This window comes from Nilaparvata lugens, chromosome 12 (assembly GCF_014356525.2).
Source record: "Nilaparvata lugens isolate BPH chromosome 12, ASM1435652v1, whole genome shotgun sequence".
Classification (NCBI taxonomy): domain Eukaryota; kingdom Metazoa; phylum Arthropoda; class Insecta; order Hemiptera; family Delphacidae; genus Nilaparvata; species Nilaparvata lugens.
The window spans coordinates 15,100,782-15,122,196 of NC_052515.1; the positions used below are offsets into that span (position 1 = coordinate 15,100,782).

At 35.2% G+C, this 21,415-nt stretch overlaps 1 protein-coding gene across 2 annotated transcripts in view; it reads right to left on the bottom strand.

Annotated features, from left to right (window-relative positions):
• LOC111052891 (hemicentin-2) overlaps positions 1-21,415 on the bottom strand; it is a 307,765-nt gene that overhangs the window by 61,979 nt on the left and 224,371 nt on the right. For both annotated transcript variants that reach the window (XM_039438920.1, XM_039438922.1), the window contains exon 4: positions 12,574-12,766. In XM_039438920.1, the coding sequence (XP_039294854.1) occupies positions 12,574-12,766 (193 nt within the window). The remainder of the gene's footprint in view (positions 1-12,573; positions 12,767-21,415) is intronic.

A 21,415-nucleotide genomic window follows, 5' to 3' on the forward strand; every position in this document is an offset into this window, starting at 1 on the left:
GGGCGGCCTATGCCCCCCAAGGATCAGATGAATAATGAAAATGCGGGTCTATCTACACGAATCCTCAGAATCTCATACTGATTTAATACTTTTTTAAACAGCAGTAGTATAACTCCTTCTACAGTATCAACAATGTAGCAAAATTGCCTTGAACGTTTGGCTACGTAGTAATAAAGAATATATTTTTCTCTGTGGTATAGTTGAAGCTTAAATATAGAATGGGTACAGTTATTGATCAGGGCACAATAAGTGAGTTATTGCATAAATTTCAACGTGAGAATTAACAAGTTGCAAGATGTCACAGTGAAAGCAAAAGAAAGGGCACAATCAGACAATCAAAAATGTATGTACACAGAGTTGGTGAGACTTATGGGAACAGCTTAATTTCAATTCAATTCAAATCAAATTTATTTCCTCCACAAAATTCAACAATTACAAAATTTAGGATAATGTACCTTAATCTAGTTTACTTACATTCTATCAACAAAATAAAGGTACAAGAGGTGGAAATGAAACCACTGGCATAAGTAAAAATCACTTGTTCGCCAGTAGGAGTAGCATATTGTCAAACTTTGGTCATCCACATCTAATTAAAACAAAAAAAGAAAAGATGTATACAAAATAACATAAATAAATTACAACTTATATTCTAAGAGAATTAATCAAGCTATGTATCGAGACTCTTAAATTTAGCAGAATAGTAGTACAATGTTTCTTTAGTTTTCTAACTGGAAGTTATTTTACAATTAGAATATTTTCCCCAATGAAATTGTCATTGTAAAAGAAAAATTTATCTTTTTCCATGATTTTTAAGAAATCTGTTTCAGTGTATTCCTACTCTAGGGCCTCTCTGTAGGCCTATATTTCTAATAAATACTCCATTGTTAACTAATAATGTAGGCCTATATGCTTGTATTCATACTTCTTTAAACACATTTGTATAAAACTGGAGAAAATGAAGCATATAATAACATCTTCGAATGTTACATTTATAGGGAAACCCAGGACCCTCTATCCTTTGGGTGTACTCCTTCCCCCCATCATATCTCTTGGCTTTTGCCCCCCCCGCCATAGCAGTTTGGTGAAATGGCGCCACTGATTTTACATCAAATTCTAAATTAAACCTCTCAGATAATCCTGTGTGTGATTCTTCCCCATACTCTCATTCCCAATAGAAAAACAGATAGAATAAAAAAATAAATATATAGCCGTAGGCCTACATAGATATTTCACATAAATGATAAAACTGTAAAAATTTGAAGAAAGAAACTAGAGAAACAAGTAGCATTAAATAATATGAATCAATGAAGTGATTAAACTGGAATTTGTGCGGGCAGCACATTCCAAGTAATCATTATCGATCGTTCAGTCAACAGAAGAAGCCATGTGTTATATGATTATATGAAAATAAATTAATATCCAAAATCAAAATTCATAGAAATGCAGTACAGTATTCGCTGAAGCCACTTAAACACAAATCTATGTTACACCAGCATGCTACTATTCATGCCAATTCTATGAGACACTAAAAATATATGGGACGCAAAGTATGGAATTCTCGATTTTGAATTCTCAAATTCTAATTTAGAAAAACAAATCATTTCTTCTAGCGTTATCTGTATGTACTGCATTGAAGTGATTCCATTCAAATCAGGAATAGATACTCACTCCGGGGATTTACATTATCATTCATTATTATGAGGTTGCAATATTCAAATAAGTATTCCATGTAATAGAGTACACTGCAAACATGTTATAATAACAATATTTCGGTTGGAATCAATTATCAACTCCAGTTGGATTCTATTGGAGGATGCAGTGCTGTGTTGATTATAATAGGTGAAATGTGTATTCACAGAGAGTATGGTGAATGCAAGCCGTACAAAACATAATAGAGCGAAGCGAAGAGGAAATAGAGAGTAGGACTGCACGTGAGAAGAAATGAGATGTAGACAGGCAACGAAACAGAGATACAGCCAGAGAGTGATAAAGAGATTAGATAAGAGGAGATAAAGAGTAAACGTTGGAACGATTGAGATGTAGACAGAGGGAGTGAGAGATGGAGGTATATGAAGAGAAAGAGAGAGAGAGAGAGAATGAGACAGTGTCGTAAAGAAGGGGAAGAGGGAAAGAGAGATATAAAATAGTGATAGAGAAGGAGAGAGATAGGGTGAAAGAGGATGAAGAATGCATCTACACAAAAGAGAAACAGTTATTGAGAGATCCAAATATTGAGAGCAGAAAGAGTGAATGTGAGAGAACATATATAAAGAGGGAAGAGAGAAGAAGAGAGATGAGGTGACAGGAGTGAGGGAGGAAAGTGATGCGTTCTGTGTCCGACCACAGAGTCATTCGTCATTTGAAACGTCAGTTGACGAACGAGCCGCCGTCATAAGCCCCGAAAAGCTCATATATATCATGCTGCGATTACGCAAATCGTTCAATTTCAGTTCGATCACACAAACATCTATATCGCTGAACGTATCTATATGTATAACACGCCAGCTTCTTTCTGAGAATGTCAGTTTAGCGTGGAATTTGAGCGTTGGCTGGAAACCAACTTTGATCTGCCTACAATTCTACGGCTGCTACTGATTTATATTATGCTTGTGATGTTCATAGGGATTATTATCATGATTATGAAGATCACGATGATAATGAGGATTATAATAATATTGTTCATATTACTGAGAGCATAGGATAATTTCATAGATACACAAGTGGCTTCCTTTCCCAACCTTTGACTAATGTTTGACTAATCTACCTTTGGATGTAAATCAATTTTCAGAACCTATTGAAGCTCTTACCCCAACCCTCCACTAGTTCTAGTAAATGGTTATACTAGCTTGTCACCTCACATGATTGCTATTATATAGGTCTACTTGCTTTATTCATTGATTCATTTAAATTTAGATTAATTCATTCATTCAGTTTAAAGTACGCAAGAAAACTTCATGGTTCCTTGCAAATTTGTGACTTCTTTCATTACGGGTATCAGAGAGAAAAGGATACAATATATTTCATCCCTTTGGGCATTTTCCTATATTTGGTCGTAATTTTTTAGTTTCCCCATTGATTTCTTGAATTGGTAGTCAATTATTAATCAAAGTACTTTCAAACGCTGTCACTAGATGGAAGCAGTTACTGGGTGATGAGCAGTTGCTCAGATCGCGAAACTTCAAGCCGCGCCTACTTTCTCCAGATTCGACAGATATTATTCGAGACCTAGTTCTGAATTCTGCCGGTAGGTGGCAGTAGTTAATGACTGTTAGCATGAGTAGATATCCCCAGTAGTAGTTCAATCTGTTCATTTCAAACTGCGCATCTATTGATGATACTCCCAACTCATTTCTACTGTCGTCATTGCGGAATCCGTCCTACTTTGTCCAATTTTTACCATGGAGAAACAATAGCATAAGTAGATATCCCTAGTAGTAGTTCAATCTGTTCATTTCAAACTGCGCATCTATTGATGATACTCCCAACTCATTTCTACTGTCGTCATTGCGGAATCCGTCCTACTTTGTCCAATTTTTACCATGGAGAAACAATAGCATAAGTAGATATCCCTAGTAGTAGTTCAATCTGTTCATTTCAAACTGCGCATCTATTGATGATACTCCCAACTCATTTCTACTGCCGTCATTGCGGAATCCGTCCTACTTCGTCCAATTTTTACCATGGAGAAACAATAGCATAAGTAGATATCCCTAGTAGTAGTTCAATCTGTTCATTTCAAACTGCGCATCTATTGATGATACTCCCAACACATTTCTACTGTCGTCATTGCGGAATCCGTCCTACTTTGTCCAATTTTTACCATAAAGAAACAATAGAATAAGTAGATATCCCATGTTATAGCGTGGTATGTCGCAACTTTTACTGTTAACTCAAGCCGATTACTGTTGATTATTGTCAATTTTCACTGTTTTGTTGAGGTGAGAGTGTATGAAAGGCACAATATGAGAGACTACCAGCGTCACACAGCTGCATGGGTAGGAAATACGTGGACTATCGGCTTGAGATAACAGTAAAAGTTGCGACATAAACGCCCTATACCATGGGATATCTACTTATGCTATTGTTTCTCTATGATAATACCTATTCAGCCAGAAAAAAGAACGAGTTGTCGAACCATCATGTCGCTGTAGTGAAATTCACTTGAAAATATCAGCGTCCCCCAATCAATTCGAATGCTTCCCATATTAAGAAGAAAAAACAGACAGTTGAAAACGAAAGTTCTCACTTGCAAGCACTATGCAGTCACCTACTCACACACATGCACACGTACAAACGATACACACCAAATCCAGGCGGCACATTTTTAATCAGCAAAGAGTGGCGCCCTGTGTGATCACCCTTCTCTCTACAACCTCCCCCACCTAAACCACCCCCTCCATCGATTGCTATTTGGACTTGACTTTGGCGTTTGACAGAGTGACTGACTGTGATCAGAGGCATCACATCACATCACATCACTAATCAGCCGTGATTGACACTCACAGCATCACAAATGTTTCATTCGTTTCTGGCCCAGCAGCCAGCCCTGGAGCGTTTTACTGATGTACAGAAAAGGGCTACACTACTAACTCTAAAACGCACTCATACTGGTGTTTCAGTTTCGGTGTTACAGATTCACTGCTCTACAATCCAGTCATATTCCTAGTTTATATATATTTGGACTCAAAATTGGACAAAACCTATAAAGTGATAAACATAACCTATTTTTGGACAATTTCTATCCACATTTTGGGAAAGAAACAGTTTTGTGCTTTAAGCCTGTTGTTCCTTTCGCAATCAGTTCATAGATGGTTAGAAACATGGATGAGTCATCCGATAGAAAATCGCTACAACTATTTTCTAACGCACCAAAACTGGTGTTCTGTGTTACCTTACTGACTCATTTCAATCTGTCAGCATCGATTGCATGAGAATAGTTGGAGAAAAGCGCTAAAACTGCTACAATGCTCATACTCATACTGGTGTTGCCGTACTGATCACTGTCAGTACTGATTGAAAGGGAATCAATCATTCATGTTTTTACTTTCCTTGCCCTATTACCATAGGTAAGGAAAGTATTGCTTTCAAAGAAAATTTAAGGTACCCTAATTCCATGTTTTCTATACGTTTCATTACTTTCCTTGCCCTATTACCATAGGTAAGGAAAGTATTGCTTTCCAAAAAAATTTAAGGTACCCTAATTTCATGTTTTCTATATGTTTTAAGGTCCCCTGAGTTCAAAAAAGTGGTTTTTGGGTATTGGTCTGTATGTGTGTGTGTGTACACAATATCTCATCTCCCAATTAACGGAATGACTTGAAATTTGGAACTTAAGGTCCTTCCCCTATAAGGATCCAACACGAACAATTTCGAACAAATCCAATCCAAGATGGCGGCTAAAATGGCGAAAATGTTGTCAAAAACAGGGTTTTTCGCGATTTTCTCGAAAACGGCTCCAACGATTTTGATCAAATTTATACCTAAAATAGTCAATGATAAGCTCTATCAACTGCCTTAGGTCCCATATCTGTAAAAAATTCAGGAGCTCCGCCCCATCAATGCAAAGTGTGATTCCTAATTATCAGGCTTCAGATACAATTTAAACAAAAAATTCCAAGTGGAAAAGATTGAGAATAAAAATATCTACAATTAATGTCCAGTGACATTTCCACCTAAAATTGAAAATAAGTTCGAAATTCGAGAAAATGTGTTTATTCAATAATGCAAACTGTTGGCAACTGTTGAGTCTATTAAATTAAATCATTCACTATGAAGAGATAGCAGACTTCGTGTGTCTCCAGCGCTATTGTCCTGTCACCAGCTAGCAGATCTTTGAATAGTAGACTTGAGATGCGCGTGTACACTAGCGTCAGATGATCAATTTTCATAACGGCAAGGAAAGTTGTGTGAGTGCGCCACACCAGATTTTTTATAGAGTAATTCCTCATAAAGAATCATTCACTACAATGGTACTCTGAATTTTCCATAAACCTGTAGCCAATTTCTCAGATTTTATCATCTCATTGCTCTACAAATTTGATGTTTGTGTATAAATTCTCTCCAGGCTTAATTATGGTCTTGTTTTGTTTCAAATCACCATTATCTGGAGTACATACGAGTATCAAACATTAATCTATTACATTGTCTCTATGTTAATAGTGACATCGAGCTAGAAACAAATCGGCAATGTTAGGTCTCTTATTTTATCCACAATGTTCCATTACATCTGTATCTATAATATAATAAAGGAAAGAATCGACTTATAGACTGGTAGGAAATTGACGAATTACGACGCATCATCACGTCTGAACTACTGACTTATCTTGAAATTTTGCATATAGATTCTTAATTTACCGAGGATGGTTATAGAGCAATTCTATTTTTTCAAGATTTCAGTACGTCAAGTTTTCAATTAGACTTTCTTAGACTTTCGCTAGTGGAGAATATTTTCATTATAAATGACGAATACATCATTAAAAAGAGTGACTGATAAATCCAGGGAACTGCTTTCCAGTGTCCAAAATAAAGAGTCAAATTGACCTTATTACATTTTTTCATTTATTAAGTAGCTTCACAATATCAACAGATAGTTAACAAATGAGTTGAAACATTATTGTACTGCACAGTTCCTGCAGGTTTAAATGAATTGAATTAAACTCGAAAATACTATTGCGTGGGCGATCGTCTGGCCTGTTCACTGGTTGAATCATCCCTTTCGTCTTAGCATGTTCCATTGACACCCTTTTTTTTTGTCAAATCGACAAAAAACCATGTTCCTCGTTTCTGAACTATCTAACGGTTCTGATCGCCCCTTAACGTTTCTGAACGCTTCTACACGTTTCTGATCTTTCCTGAACGTTCCTAAACGTTCCGCACGTTTCTGATCGTTCCTGAACGTTTCTAAACGTTCCGCACGTTTCTGATCGTTTCTAAATTTCCCACAGCCCACAGACTCTGGTTAGAACTTGCAACTTAGCTTTCCCAACAGAAGATGACTGTAGTTAGTGGTTGCTGATATACCAGTCCACACGTATCCCTCCTATCCGTCCCTTCATTAACCCCCACCCCTCCAATTAACCAGCCCTAATCAACGTGTTAATTGTATGCGGCCAGTAATTACTATGTAAAAGACCTAATCACACGCCTCGCTGATTAAACAACACATAATACAGCTATTCAAATATCTCTATACATATATATTATTGGGATAATGGATTGGTAGCCCCTTGGCGTTATGTTCATTGTACTGTTATGGAACAATAATTAATAAATCAGCAGGTATGTGAGTAGGTGTGGTGGGGAGAATCTCTCATACGCCACAAGGAAAACAAGAATAGCGCTGGCTCATTTTCCTTAATTGTGACAACATGGGGCATTATTTGCTTTTCGTAATTTATCCCTAATTGGTTGGTTGCTGGTCAGTGGATTTCCCTGTGGCTATTCTGTTATTAGCAGGAGATGAGAGGTTTTTGGTGGAAGCAGCTGCGGAATGAACTAAATCGAGGTTTTAGGAGAATGATATTCAGATTTGTAGCTTACTTTATGTCACAAAAAAATATTCGTTAGTTGGCAGTCGAACAATTCGTTCATGTAGAGAACTCCCTCGTGGAATAAATTCCAAACTGATTGCAGATCCGAACGATAAATAATAATAATTGTCACTCAATAAATAATAATTGGCTGTCACTGCTGGCAAGACCGTCTCATGTTTCATAACATCAAATCATCAGGTGTATATTTTTTATTCTATTTTACAACTAATATACAAGTATTATCACTAATTGATTTGTGCCCGTATTTTTAATTTTTCCATACACTCCCTCCCATAATATTGTTTCACGGTCAATCAATTTCCTAGAATAAATAACATACAGTGTGATCATTTAATATCTTAATTTGTATTTTTATTATGAATGTTTTGCAAGCGGCACCTCCTTGAAATCCTTTGGTTCACCAAGACCTCATAAATTTCAATTCTTTGAAGTATTTAATTGAGTAGAAAACAATGAGTTATTATCACTGCTGTTAATTGATGTTATAGTTCATATCAATCCATTTGGTGCCTGAGAACGTGTCAATGTTAAATTGTGAGAGAAAATTTTCTCTGAGAATTTCTCATCCGAGTACTTAGGTTTTCTATTTGAATTCCACATTTTCTCAGGAGTAATGTTAATGAGAGAAAATATTGGTTGAGACTATATTCCAATTAGAACTCCTTCTTTTTTTCATTGATGATGATCTTAGAAGAAAAGACTGATGATGGAAGAATCGATACAGTTTGTCGTGTATTTTAAATCACACCATAGGCAAGTGATTTTGCAGCTTATAACGCCTCTTAGCGGAACTGGTCTGAAGCAGACACCATTGCAACGGGGGAATCGATAATATAACGCTCAGAGCAATCATGAACACTCAATTATGCAGTTATGCATCTCAATTATGCAATTATTGAAGACGTTCAAATCTCTGAGCACTCTCCATGGATACAATACAACGCTAAATGCACTTCCATGCAATTCATAGGTTTGATAATATCATACAATAACAATTATGTTAATGAATAGTTCGTCTATGATGATAGTTACTAATCAAGAGGTTCTTAGGAGAATGAATAAAGAACCGGAGCTCCTGAATACCATTAAAAGTAGAAAACTCCAATACCTCGGCCACATTATGAGGAATCGCTCAAGATACAGACTTCTGCAAGAGATCCTTCAAGGAAAAATCAACGGAAAAAGGGGACCTGGCAGAAGGAGAATTTCATGGCTGGCAAATCTGAGGCTATGGTTTCACCAGTCATCTGCAGAGATGTTCCGTAGCGCCGTCGACAAAATCAGGATAGCCATTATGATCGCCAACATCCGAAACTGAGCAGGCACGTGAAGAAGAAGATGATGATAATAATATTAGAGAAGATCCCAATTCTTTCATCGTAGATTGTCAATTCCATTGATTGGCACGTTTTAATTTGCATTTCCATCTGAAAAACTATACACTCTTGATGTTTTGATGATTTAATCATTTACCTTGACTATTAGTTTTAATCGCAGTTGAATGACGTCATCTATGAAACTATTGATTGGAGCATCAATAAACCAGTCGGACAAGCACTACCCCGTTTAAATTCGTACTTGAAACCCGGCCTAATATTATTAAGTGCAATATTATTTTTTTGGAATTGACAAAATATCTCAGACGCTTCAGTCTAGGAAGATTTGAAATATTCAGTCAACATGTTATCCCTAGTTGTAAGAAATGTGCAATAATAAATTCTCAGAACAAAATACAACTCAAACTTTCGAAATTGAATGAGTCTTCCTTTTCTCAATAATTTGCTAATAGGTTGGAAAGAAAGAAAAAAGTGCGATCATGTAGACAAATAGTAGATTAGCGTTTAATTTTTGTGTATAATGCGCCTAGTCTACCTCCTAGTCTACTAAATCAACAAACTCAAAAACTAACATCACCTCTCAATGCATCAAAAACTCAATACAATACGAATCAAGGAAATTATAATTAGGCATTCTCATTATTTTGATACGAATTAAACTAAGAGGCAGCTATAATGGCTATAAACGTAGGAGATCGACGTTCAGTCCAGAAATATATGTGTGGAGGAACCTTAATGGGGAAATTTCAAAGCTTTCACAAATGAAATGTAATTTGAAAATCCAATATTATGTTAAAATGTATTTAGTTACGCATTTCATAGCTGCAGCTGTTCTCTGGAACTTTTTTCACAGTGTTGCCAACTCGTCTCCCATTGCATTCCATTAGAGGTTATTGAGCTCTTTTCAATAATTTTTGAATATGGTCTGTCACGTTATTTTTTATAATTTAAATAACGATTAGCCTCCTGCTTGGCATCAATGGGTAGAGCATGAGAATATTTTCAATAATTATAAAATCTGATCGTGGGTTTACTAGGATATAATCTCATAAAAATCTTATAGGCCCAGATATGAGCTTTCACAATAATACTGGTAATTTATAAAATATATATATAAAACTTATATCCTATAGTATTGAGGAATAAAATGAATCGTACACCATAAAAAATTTGATACATTATATTAACAAATATTTCAAAAATAAATCAAAGCAAAAATATATAGAGCGACAGAAATATATAATATAACAAGAAACGAAATCAATAAAATATCACAGGTTAATATTATTCTTTAAGTTCTATAGCACGAAACGCTATCATGTGCTTTCATTTTATGATCATATGCATTTATTTGCATGTAGCTTCGATATCAACTTGCTGATACTTGTCGACTTGGACAATCCATTTCTAATATAAATTTCTTAAATCAGAGCATGATAAATTGACAAATCAATAATTCAAATATATATTAAATTCTATGGTTTCCAATAGATTTCTTTATAATAAATATTTTTCATCTCAGGGTGCGAGGTTCGGCACCTGACGGAATAGATAGATCAATTCATCTAGTGAATCAGAGCTACATTATATTATCGCAAATTATATTGTAGAAATTAATGATCATATGAATATTGTATTAACAGCCTAGAACTTAGTATTCTTTGATTGATGTATCCTTGGACATATGAATTGACTCGTTACTATCTAATAAAATACCTTTTATACTATATTTAAACTTGCGCAAGTATTTTTACCAAATTCTTAATTTATAAAACCCTTTTCGACGAGCTAGCTTTGATTTTTTTATTTCATTTCGAAGCACTGAGGGCGCCCTATCACTATTTCGAATATTATTCACTCACGTGCTGGAATTTTCTATGAGCTGCTGATGGCGATCCAAACTCCTGGTGATCCTGGATTATTTGTAGCCGAAGTCATCTCTTCCAAGGGGTTAAAAATTATTTAAAATGACTTTTGCTTTACATTAGCATCACAAAGTCTTATGAGAAAAATTTAGAAATTCGATTTAACTTTAAGTTATTAAAGGTATAGTGAGATATTGCGCTCTATAATTTTTGGTGACATCTCATGGTGGTCGTTGGCAGGCAAGTGTCGAAGTTCACTTTTCTAATTCACAATTTTCATTTCCAATTTCCAAAATTTACATAAAATTTAAATAATCTGTTCCTCCGCCATTCATGGCTCAAATAGACCGTACCAAACTATTAAATTATTAGTTATGTTACATCTTTAATAATTTATTTGCCTTCGGGCCGTATCCAGAACATAAACTGTACAACAATAACTCATAAATTCTTATCATTTGTAGAAATATATACAAATATATTTGAATTGGCTCACTATTACCGCCTATCAATTGCTACTATTTGATTGGTGCATGCAAATTATTATAGTATTCATGCGCCTAGTAACCTCCTACTTCTTTAATACATTTAATTATTTTTGTTTGGGTTTTTTAATATGCTTTTTACATGCAAAGTAATTTTTTACAGATTATAGGTTGTTTCTTATATTACAATAATTAGCCACGTGGAACGTTTAGTTCCTCAAGTTGCATACTGTTTTGTTACAATAAGTTTCTGCCAAGGTGTTTGGTCAGATTCTAAGTTATGCGACTCGGTCGATCATTAGGTCGCCGATCAGTAGATGTTTTACGCCTAACCTCAAATTTTCAATATTTTATATAATATTATAAGGTAGCAAAAATTATTTTCATTTCTATTCGGCTGATGTACGATTTAGCCATGATGCCTGATATTATTTTAATCTTTAACATTATCATCTTGGCGATATTAGCCTATTATTTCACTTAGACCTATAAATTTCTTCAAATAGGAATTTTTATTTATTTATTCGGATTTTGAACGTTACAGGCCAAAGAGGATAAGATAAGAATTGCATCTCATACCCTTCACAAATGTAATGAAATTTGAAAATTCAAGATAGGTTGAAATGCATTCAGCTACGGATTGCATACCGTAGCTGTTCTCTGGAACTTTTTCCACAGTGTTTCCAAATAGTTACTTATTGCATTCGATTGCAGGTGACTGTGTTTTTGTATAAGAAGTTTCGAATTCTACCAAATAGAATAAGAGTTCCATTTTAATGACCATTATTAATGTTTTATAATAGTAGAGTAATTGTAAAGTTATAATTAAAGTTTTGATATTTATTTCAGTTTTCAATATGTATATTAGGAACTCCACGAGGAAGTATATCTATAGAAAGGTTGAAAAAACCTAGGTACATTCCTCATTCCATCCTTAATTAAGGATACCTCAGCAGCAGACGCTGATTATTGTATACAGAATATTGTTTATCTCTTCTCTTTATATAGCTACTTGTAATAAAATAGAAAGAAAAATATAAATCTCAGTACCCTTTATGAATTATTCAATCACAACATGTTTCGGACATTGATGCCATTTCCACTTGTAAAATTTTAAGTGAAAATGTTGTGATTAAATAATTCAAAAAGGGTACTGAGATTTATTTTTTCTTTCTTGAATATTGTTTGTATATGATTTATGAAACGTGTATTCATGGAAATGTAAATATGTAAGAAAATATGCAATAAAAGGGCTGGTTATTTAATATTTATACTATCAGTTCTATTATAGTTTATGAGAGGTTACATTCTATTGTTTTATGATAGGACTGACCTCTGACAACTAGACGCACAGGGGTGGAAGTGAGGGCATCCTGAGTGGTGAAATCGGAAGCGGTGACTTGACACTCCCACTCTCCGTCATCGAACTCCAGGGTGGCCGCCCTCACCCACAGGGAGCACTCCCCCTCTCGCTCACCCGCCTTCCCGCTCGCCCACTCATACTTACGCGCGTAGATGCCCACTGGCTGCAACACAACAAACAAACACAACTTGGTTATAGAGTGATGAATAATTCATTCATTTATTCATTGGAAAGAATCATGAATAAATGAGTAATTGGACTCATCTATTTCATCATCCATGACGAAATGCAAGTAATAATCCGTTTTTGAACTATTTTTAACGACACTACAGTCTAATTGACCGAGCGAAGTAAGGTCTAAGATTCAAGTCGACGGTTTGGCATTTCTCTTAATGTTTAAGGGTCGGTTTCCGAGCTCGGGATTTAGCTAAGTCCTAGACTTTAAACAGCTGGAGTCAGAAAATTGGTTTTCCAAAACGGGGCCTAGTCGCAGTCATTGTCATAGTGACGTTTGAATTAAATTTCGAAAAACTAGGAAATTGAACACAAAATAAAATAAAGAGAAAATAGTGTGGAGTTTCAGCTATTTTGAATTATCTAGGAATGTCTAATTTCGTCAAGGAAAAACGTTTCCAATTATAGAAATGAGAAAATAAAAACTGCGACTACTGTTATAAAAGCTGCGACTGCGCCCCGTTTTGGAAAGCCAATTTTCTCACTCCAGCTGTTTAAAGTCTAGGACTTAGCTAAATCCCGAGCTCGGAAACCGGCCCTAAATGTTTGAATGTTTGAGTGTTTGAATGTTTGAATGTTTGAATGTTTGAATGTTTGAATGTTTGAATGTTTGAATGTTTGAATGTTTGAATGTTTGAATGTTTGAATGTTTGAATGTTTGAATGTTTAAATGTTTATATGTTGCGCATTTACGGCGAAACGCGGTAATAGATTTTCATGCAATTTGACAGGTATGTTCCTTTTTTAATTGCGCGTCGACGTATATACAAGGTTTTTGGAAATTTTGCATTTCAAGGATAATATAAAAGGAAAAAGGAGCCTCCTTCATACGCCAATATTAGAGTAAAAATCAGACTATTGAATTATTTATCATAAATCAGCTGACAAGTGATTACACAGATGTGTGGAGAAGCCAGTATATTGCTGTATTTCCATAAGGTCTATAGTTTCAATCAGGTACTTGTGGATGAGAATACTGCGTGAGGTCTACTGTTCACAGAACTACTAGTATCTTTGAGCAGTATTCTCATACACAAGTACCTGATTGAAACTATAGACCTTAAGGAAATACAGTAATAGACTGGCTTCTCCACACATCTGTGTAATCACTTGTCAGCTGATTTATGATAAATAATTCTATAGTCTGATTTATAGTCTAATATTGGCGTATGAAGGAGGCTCCTTTTTCGTTTTATATTATCCTTGAAATGCAACATTTCCAAAAACCTTGTATATACGTCGACGCGCAATTAAAAAAGGAGCATACCTGTCAAATTTCATGAAAATCTATTACCGCGTTTCGCCGTAAATGCGCAACATAAAAACATTTAAACATTCAAACATTTAAACATTCGAACATCTAAACATTCAAACATACAACAATTTAAAAATTTAAACATTAGGAGAAATGCCAAACCGTCAACTTGAATCTTAGACCTCACTTCGCTCTTTCAATTAATCAATAAAACTAGTACTCACTGTGGAGCGCTTACGGATTTTTAATTTTTTTTTTCAGTGTTGAGAATGGATTGGAAATCCAAAAGCGCTCCACAGTGAGTACTAGTTTTATTAACTAACATTCAAAAATATTAGAATATAGTGTCGCTAAAAATAATTCAAAATGGATTTATTGGAGCGGAACATTGAAGTATAACTTTATAAATACTATTGGTTGTAGACCACAACAAAAGTTGGTTGGAGAGTGATGAATAATTCAGTCATTCATCAATTGACAATGATTAATGAATATGTAATTGAAAAGGATAACCTTTCCAATACTATTGTTTGATAAACAACAGGAGAAAATTGATCAATGGATAAATGTGAAAAGCATTTCTATTTGGTTTGGTATAGTTCTTATCATATTCTCTCTGGCTGGGTCATGTTAAGAGAAAAAGTGTTTCAAGAGAATTAGAATGCCTCAAGAGAGACTAAGCGCGAGGAGAAAGTGAGTGAGGAATATGTGATTGAAGTAGGTAAGGAATAAGTGAGTGAGGAATAAGTTAGAAAGGAGTTCTGAGGATAAAGATGATCTAAAGATTAAGTGGGTGAGGAGTAGTAAAAGCATTATAAATACCATTGGTTTAATTGAACTTGAATATTGCATCGCACTCTAAACAGATTTAGTGAGCGATATTTTGTGGGCTCTGTCTACAGTCTGGAAAAGTAAAATATGTATTTGGTTATAGTGTATAGGTGATATCGTCCTTTGAATTTCCTTCTTTTCCTGCTTATTTTAGAAATCAACTACAACACATTGGAAGGTTTCGAAAGGGAAGTGAGAATGATGTGTTTGGGAAGAATGAAGTACAGGACATCTGAAAGTATATTAAGTATTACTTGATGAAATAAATCGACTGAAGATATTCCACATATTTAAGTAAACTTCTGATAGTGAGTAGAGAAAAATTGATTGTGATGAGAGGGTGAGTAATGATAAATCGAAAAAGAGTGAACTTAAAGTAAAGAGCATTAACTTTCAAGATGAAAATGAAGAAAGTGAAAAAATTGTTAACCACATAAAATGTTAGAGAAGGAGTAAAATGAAGTATTAATCCTATTATATCAAGCAAATAACTTCTGTATTTATATATCTGGTTTTTTATATCTGGTTATTTTTATATCTGGCTATTTTTATATCTGGTTATTTATGTTCAACGGATCTCGAAAACGGCTCTAACGATTTGCACGGAATTTGGAACATATTAGGTTCATGATATAAATATTCGATTGCTCTAGGTCTCATCCTTGGGAAAACTTGCTAAACGACAGGATAATTCATCCTTGGCTGGAACAGCTGTGGATAGTAAAAAAGTGAGTATGTGAAAAAACAAAATATCGCATCCCCGAAATTCCTATAGAATACAAAGACGTATAGCCACCTGTGAAATATAAATACGATCATTTTAGAGAATTGTGTTCTGTTTTTTCATCATAGACAATTTAATCGATTTGATGAACATAATCTGATTTGTTGACATGACATGATAATCCTCCTGAACTATAGTATATCATAATTTTCAAAGTTGATGATTATTTTACAATTTTAAGTGATTAGTGAGTGTTATTTTGTTATTCAATTTGGTTTGTATATAATCTAAATTATAATTTCTTTGTTTTCAAACGTTTGAACAGAAAATTGAACCTGACTTCAAGTGTATGGAACATAACCTACTTTCTGGACTATTTATAGTGTATAAATCAAAATTCGGGAAAGAAACAGGTTTGGGCTGTGCCTGTTAGTACTTTCCCAATTATTTCAAAGAATTGTGTTTGATTTATCAAAAGTCAATAAATAAATAACGAGCGAAGCTCGGTGCCCCGATATTTTATCCATAAACAAGAAAAATAATAGATATCTGTGGAGGGAACAGATAAACATTATTTTGCATGCACTCATTTAAGGGTGGAAGAAGAGGCAGGAAAAAGAGAAGATAGCAAGAAAGAGGAGAGAATAAGGACAAGCTGAAAGTGGAGAAAGAGAGAAGATGAGAGGTATTAGGTGAGCGTACTACGGGAGCTTAGAGCACACTGTAATAGAAAGTATACAATGGGGGCCAAAAAGGGAACTATTAAACCCATGTAGCAACGAAGTCTGCTTAAATTTCGCACCCAAATTTGAAGACACCCTAAACGCTACATTGGGGTTTGGCGCTTAAATTTGAAAAGCCCCAGGGATTTTTGTGGGGTGTTCATTTGGGGAAAAGCAAACTTAATTTAGGATACGGCTTGGGGCTTTAGGTGCTTAAGCGGAGGGTTGTGGAGGATCTTTGGAGAAAATATAGGAAGAAGGATGAAAGGAGAGAGGGGTGATGAAGAACAAAGTGAAGCTGGTATAGGAGAAAGAGAAGGGGCTTGAACAGTCAGAGAGTTGATGAAACATAATGTATAGAAGAAGATCCATGTAGAATTGGTAAGAGAGGAAGTGAAGAGAAGTATGATTGACAGGAGGAGGAGGAGGATTAGGAAGAAGAGGGCAAGGAGAAGGTGAAGAAGATGGGAGAGGAGGATAAGAGAGAGTATAGGGAAAACAAAATAGATGTGAAGGAGAAAGATGAAAGAATGAAAAAGAGAAAAAGGTAGAGAATAAAAAAAGAGTAAAAAATAAAAAATGATATTTTAGTTGTGGAACAGGAGGAGGAAACTGGAGAAAAAGTGATAGATGTAAACTGAGATAACGAAAACAGAGGAAAGTGAAGATATAGGAGAAGAGAAAAATGAATATTGAGAAAATGTTGTAAAAACAAAACAGGAGTATAAGGAAAGCAATAGGAGAAAGAGGGGAGAAAAGAGGAAAACGAAAAAGAGAAACAATTATATAAATTTGAAGGCAAAGAACAAGATAAAGAGGAAAACCAACATTGGATGAAGATTTTGTGTAAGAGGAATAAGCAAAAGAAATAAAAGAAGAGTAAAAAATACAAGGAAAGCTAGTCAAACATGTAATAAATACATAAAATTGAATATCTACAAGTGCGAGAAGATGAAGATGAATGAAAAGAATCTTGGTTAACAGAAAGAATATGAGGAAAATTACGAAGAACAAGAACTAGAATAATGAGAATTACATGTAGGACAAGAAGAGCAAAAAGTAGAAGAACCAGAACTTCAAGAAGGAAATGAGCGAGGAAGATCATGAAGACGAATGAAGAGAAGGTAGAAAAGCATAAGAGGAAGAAGAAGAAGAAGAAAGCTGTTGTACAAATTTGCACACGGTGTTGTTTATTGAGATAACCCCAAGCTGCCTGCTTGGGTGCCGTGACATGTGCTGGAGGGTTTTTGTGGTACGGTGGGGGAAGGGGTTTGATAAGAAGAGGCTCATCTAGATGTGATGTTCATTGGCATGCCTCTTCCTCCCTCTCAGAATGCCCTCTTAATAGACTTCCACCTGCTTAACTACAGCTCGCTATGTTGCCTGGCTGCAGGCATTCAATGTGATGAGTCTCAAATTTTAATTAAGTGAAGTTGAGCCTACTTGAGAAATCACTCGGTCTGTCATCAACAACCTATTCTATTCTTTCTCCTTTTCATCAAGCATTTTTCATATCTACTCTTTTAGACCTCTCCATTTCCCTATTCTCAACCCAGATGCGAAGGTGCGATCTATTTACCAATCATTCATTACTATCGTTATTTGATTTATGAAAAAGTTTATAATTGATCTCAGTATTGAGGAGTCCCCCATTCGTTTCTTGTCTGCTCTCGTCCGCTGGATTGATATTCATTCTCTATAATTGAGATCTAAATTATTTAGATGCGAAGATTCCATCTTCTTTCTAATCATTCATTTCCATCGTTATTTGATTTATCCAGTAGTTTATAACTTATTGATCTCAGCTTGAGGAGTCTCACACTCGTTCCTTGTCTGCTCTCGTCTGCTGGATGAGTGTACGATGTGCCTTTCAAAGATGGGGACACACATGTCATGCAGTCTTCCGATCCCACTCCGATTCAATCACGGACAACATCAGCCTAGAATGGTGCAAGTCACACATGTCCATCATGTGATCTATCACACCATCACCCTTCAACTCCCAGAAATGTCGGACACGAGTGAAATCAGAACGCTGTATTGTTTGGCCTCGGCTTAAATGTAGTAGTTCCGGTGAAGATAAATGATCCCATGAATCAGATCGAGTGTTAATTATTCTAAAAATGAATCTTAAAATCATTCTAAAAATGTGCGTACAGATTTACGCGCTGCGTGACACACAAATAGAACGCGAGCAGTACGCAAGAGCAGTTCGCATGTAATACTTAGGTCATCACATCACATATCACATACTACACACACATCAATTTTGGTACAGATTTACGCGCTGCGTGACACACAAATAGAACGCGAGCAGTACGCAAGAGCAGTTCGCATGTAATACTTAGGTCATCACATCACATATCACATACTACACACACATCAATTTTGGTACAGATTTACGCGCTGCGTGACACACAAATAGAACGCGAGCAGTACGCAAGAGCAGTTCGCATGTAATACTTAGGTCATCACATCACATATCACATACTACACACACATCAATTTTGGTCGTTCATTCGAATTTTTATCGTACGACCAAAACTTGAAGTAGCTTTCAGACACATCGATTTTATAACGATTTTGTTCGTGATCGTGCATTTTTAATGACTCGCATCAGCTGTTTGCCATCTGTTTGCTATGTGCTAGTGAAGTCGATGGAATGCTGGACGTTCAAACAAAATCAGCTTTCCACACACATCGATTTAGGTCGTTCGATGAAAAATCGAACGACAAAAATCGATATGAGTGTAGCTGGCCTATATTCTATGGTCAGCTATTAAGGTTAGCCATCACTTATTCATATCAGCAATCAGGTGTTTAGATTATGAATATGGTCAAGTTCAAAGATTATGAATTGATGTTTTTATACATTGAGCCAGCAAATATTGTATTCCACATAAATAAATAAATCTTGTTCTCTTTCTCAGTCCCTTAATCCACCACTTCTCTTCTTTCTCAACCATTTCATATCTTTCTTCACCTTCCTACACTTTTTCAACCTCTCTATTCACTCTCCCATTTTCAAAGATGAAAGTACACTCTCAAATCCTTAAGTTGCGTTTACACCAAAGTTATTAACAAAATATTAATAACTTAATACTTATAGATTCTATTAGATTGAACATAACTTATCATACACATGATGAACATATGTGTTTATCAAGTTCCGTTCAATCTAATGGAATCTATAAGGATTAAGCTATCAACATTTTGCTAATAACTTTGGTTTAAACGCAGCTTTATAGGTTCTTAAGTAGATAGGTTTTTAATTAATAGGTTTTCAAGTAAATAGATTGAGAAGTAATAGGTTCCTACCTACCACTCCCATTATTTTTCCACATTTCTATATGTTCTACATTTCTATTCTTAATATGAATCTTCCTCAACCTTTCTTCACTTTCAACCATTTTCCACTCTCCCATCCTCTTCCTCACCTAGCCACCCTTCCACTTTCTCTTTCTTTGCCACTCACACTTTCCATAAAACAAGCAGCCTTCACTCTCCAAATGAATAGCGCGTTAATAGTGGCCGGGAATTAGCATATGATTCATGGTGGCCTGCGCTTCTAATCCATGGACAGTGCAAGTCCTGACCACACTAAGCTCACCCCTCCTTGTTCGCTGCTTTATTACAGCCGCATATGATATGTGGCTACAAGCTATGAAGTATCGCCAAAACATACACGATGTTCTCGCTAGTTGCTACAGTGAAGTTCACTTCCAACCGTCAGCATTGGATATGAAGTATCTTCAAAACATACACGATGTTCAAGCTAGTTAGTACAGTGAAATTCACTTGAAACCGTCAGCATCGTTTGAATAAGAAGTATCATCCGATGTTTTCCCTACTACTTGCTATGACCTGATTCACTTAAAACTTTCAGCATTGGTCAAATATGAAGTATATAAAACATGTTTTGCTACTACTTGCTATGGCCGAATTCACTTAAAACTGTCTGCGTTGGTTGAATGGGAAGCATTGATATAAAGTGTATAACCAATGCTGACAGTATGAATCGAGTCTCACTATACTGCAGACATGAGTGGAAATTCTGTTTGTTTTGACAAGAAGAGGAAGATGGTTCAACCTCATCAGATATTCATGTTGAAATTCAATACATATCTTGATTTTTATTGACTTTGATTTTCAACAAAGATTCAAGATAACTACAAAAATGAGTTTTGAGTTTTGAATTGGAATGTAAGAATAGAATGAGAATTCTTCTTGTAAAGGACTACCAACTATAATAATAATAATAAAATATACTATTTATTCATGATTTGTTAATCTTGAGTACCCACTGTTATCAGTGGATCAACTGGAATATAATTTATATTTTCATTCTTTATTTATCGATCTTGAGTACCTACTAACTGTAATCAGTAGATCACTGTCATTAAAAAGGAATGATGATGGTTGATGAGGTGAAGATGATAGAATGGAATAGATATTGATGGCAGATGAGATAAAAATGAAGGAAAAAGGATGGGAGAAAGCAAAACAAAAGGTAAGTGTACTGTTAGAGCTTCAGTTTTTTTTTGAACGGGTTCCTACTTTTGACTAGACCGTTATGTAATAAATGTACTCGACTGATTTGAAGAATTTAATCATTTCCACATAGTGTTGCTGTACTGGAAAAAGATTCATACTGGATAGTGGACCGACTTGAGTCCATTTTCTAGTAAAGAGAAGTGAAGCTTTTAGAAAATTGAAATCAAGAAAAGAGTGGCATTTCAAGTAATGGAGGAGCAGTCAGATGATTGTAGCTTGTTTTTTAACTATATTTTCATTTTATTTTATGTTGGAAATCCTGAAAACTAGTCATTAAAGAGCATTTTCAAGCTGAGAGTGAATATTGTGATCCAGAAACGTCTCTCCCATTTCCAATAAGTTACAATCCAGTGATCTTCAGTCATGGATTTTTCCAGAACGTTTTATTTCTATGAACTAAGCATACGCGATCATTATCTCAATCCGTGAATAATAATGATAATAATAATATCACGACTGTCATACTTCAGACGGGAACGACAGTTTAACGTG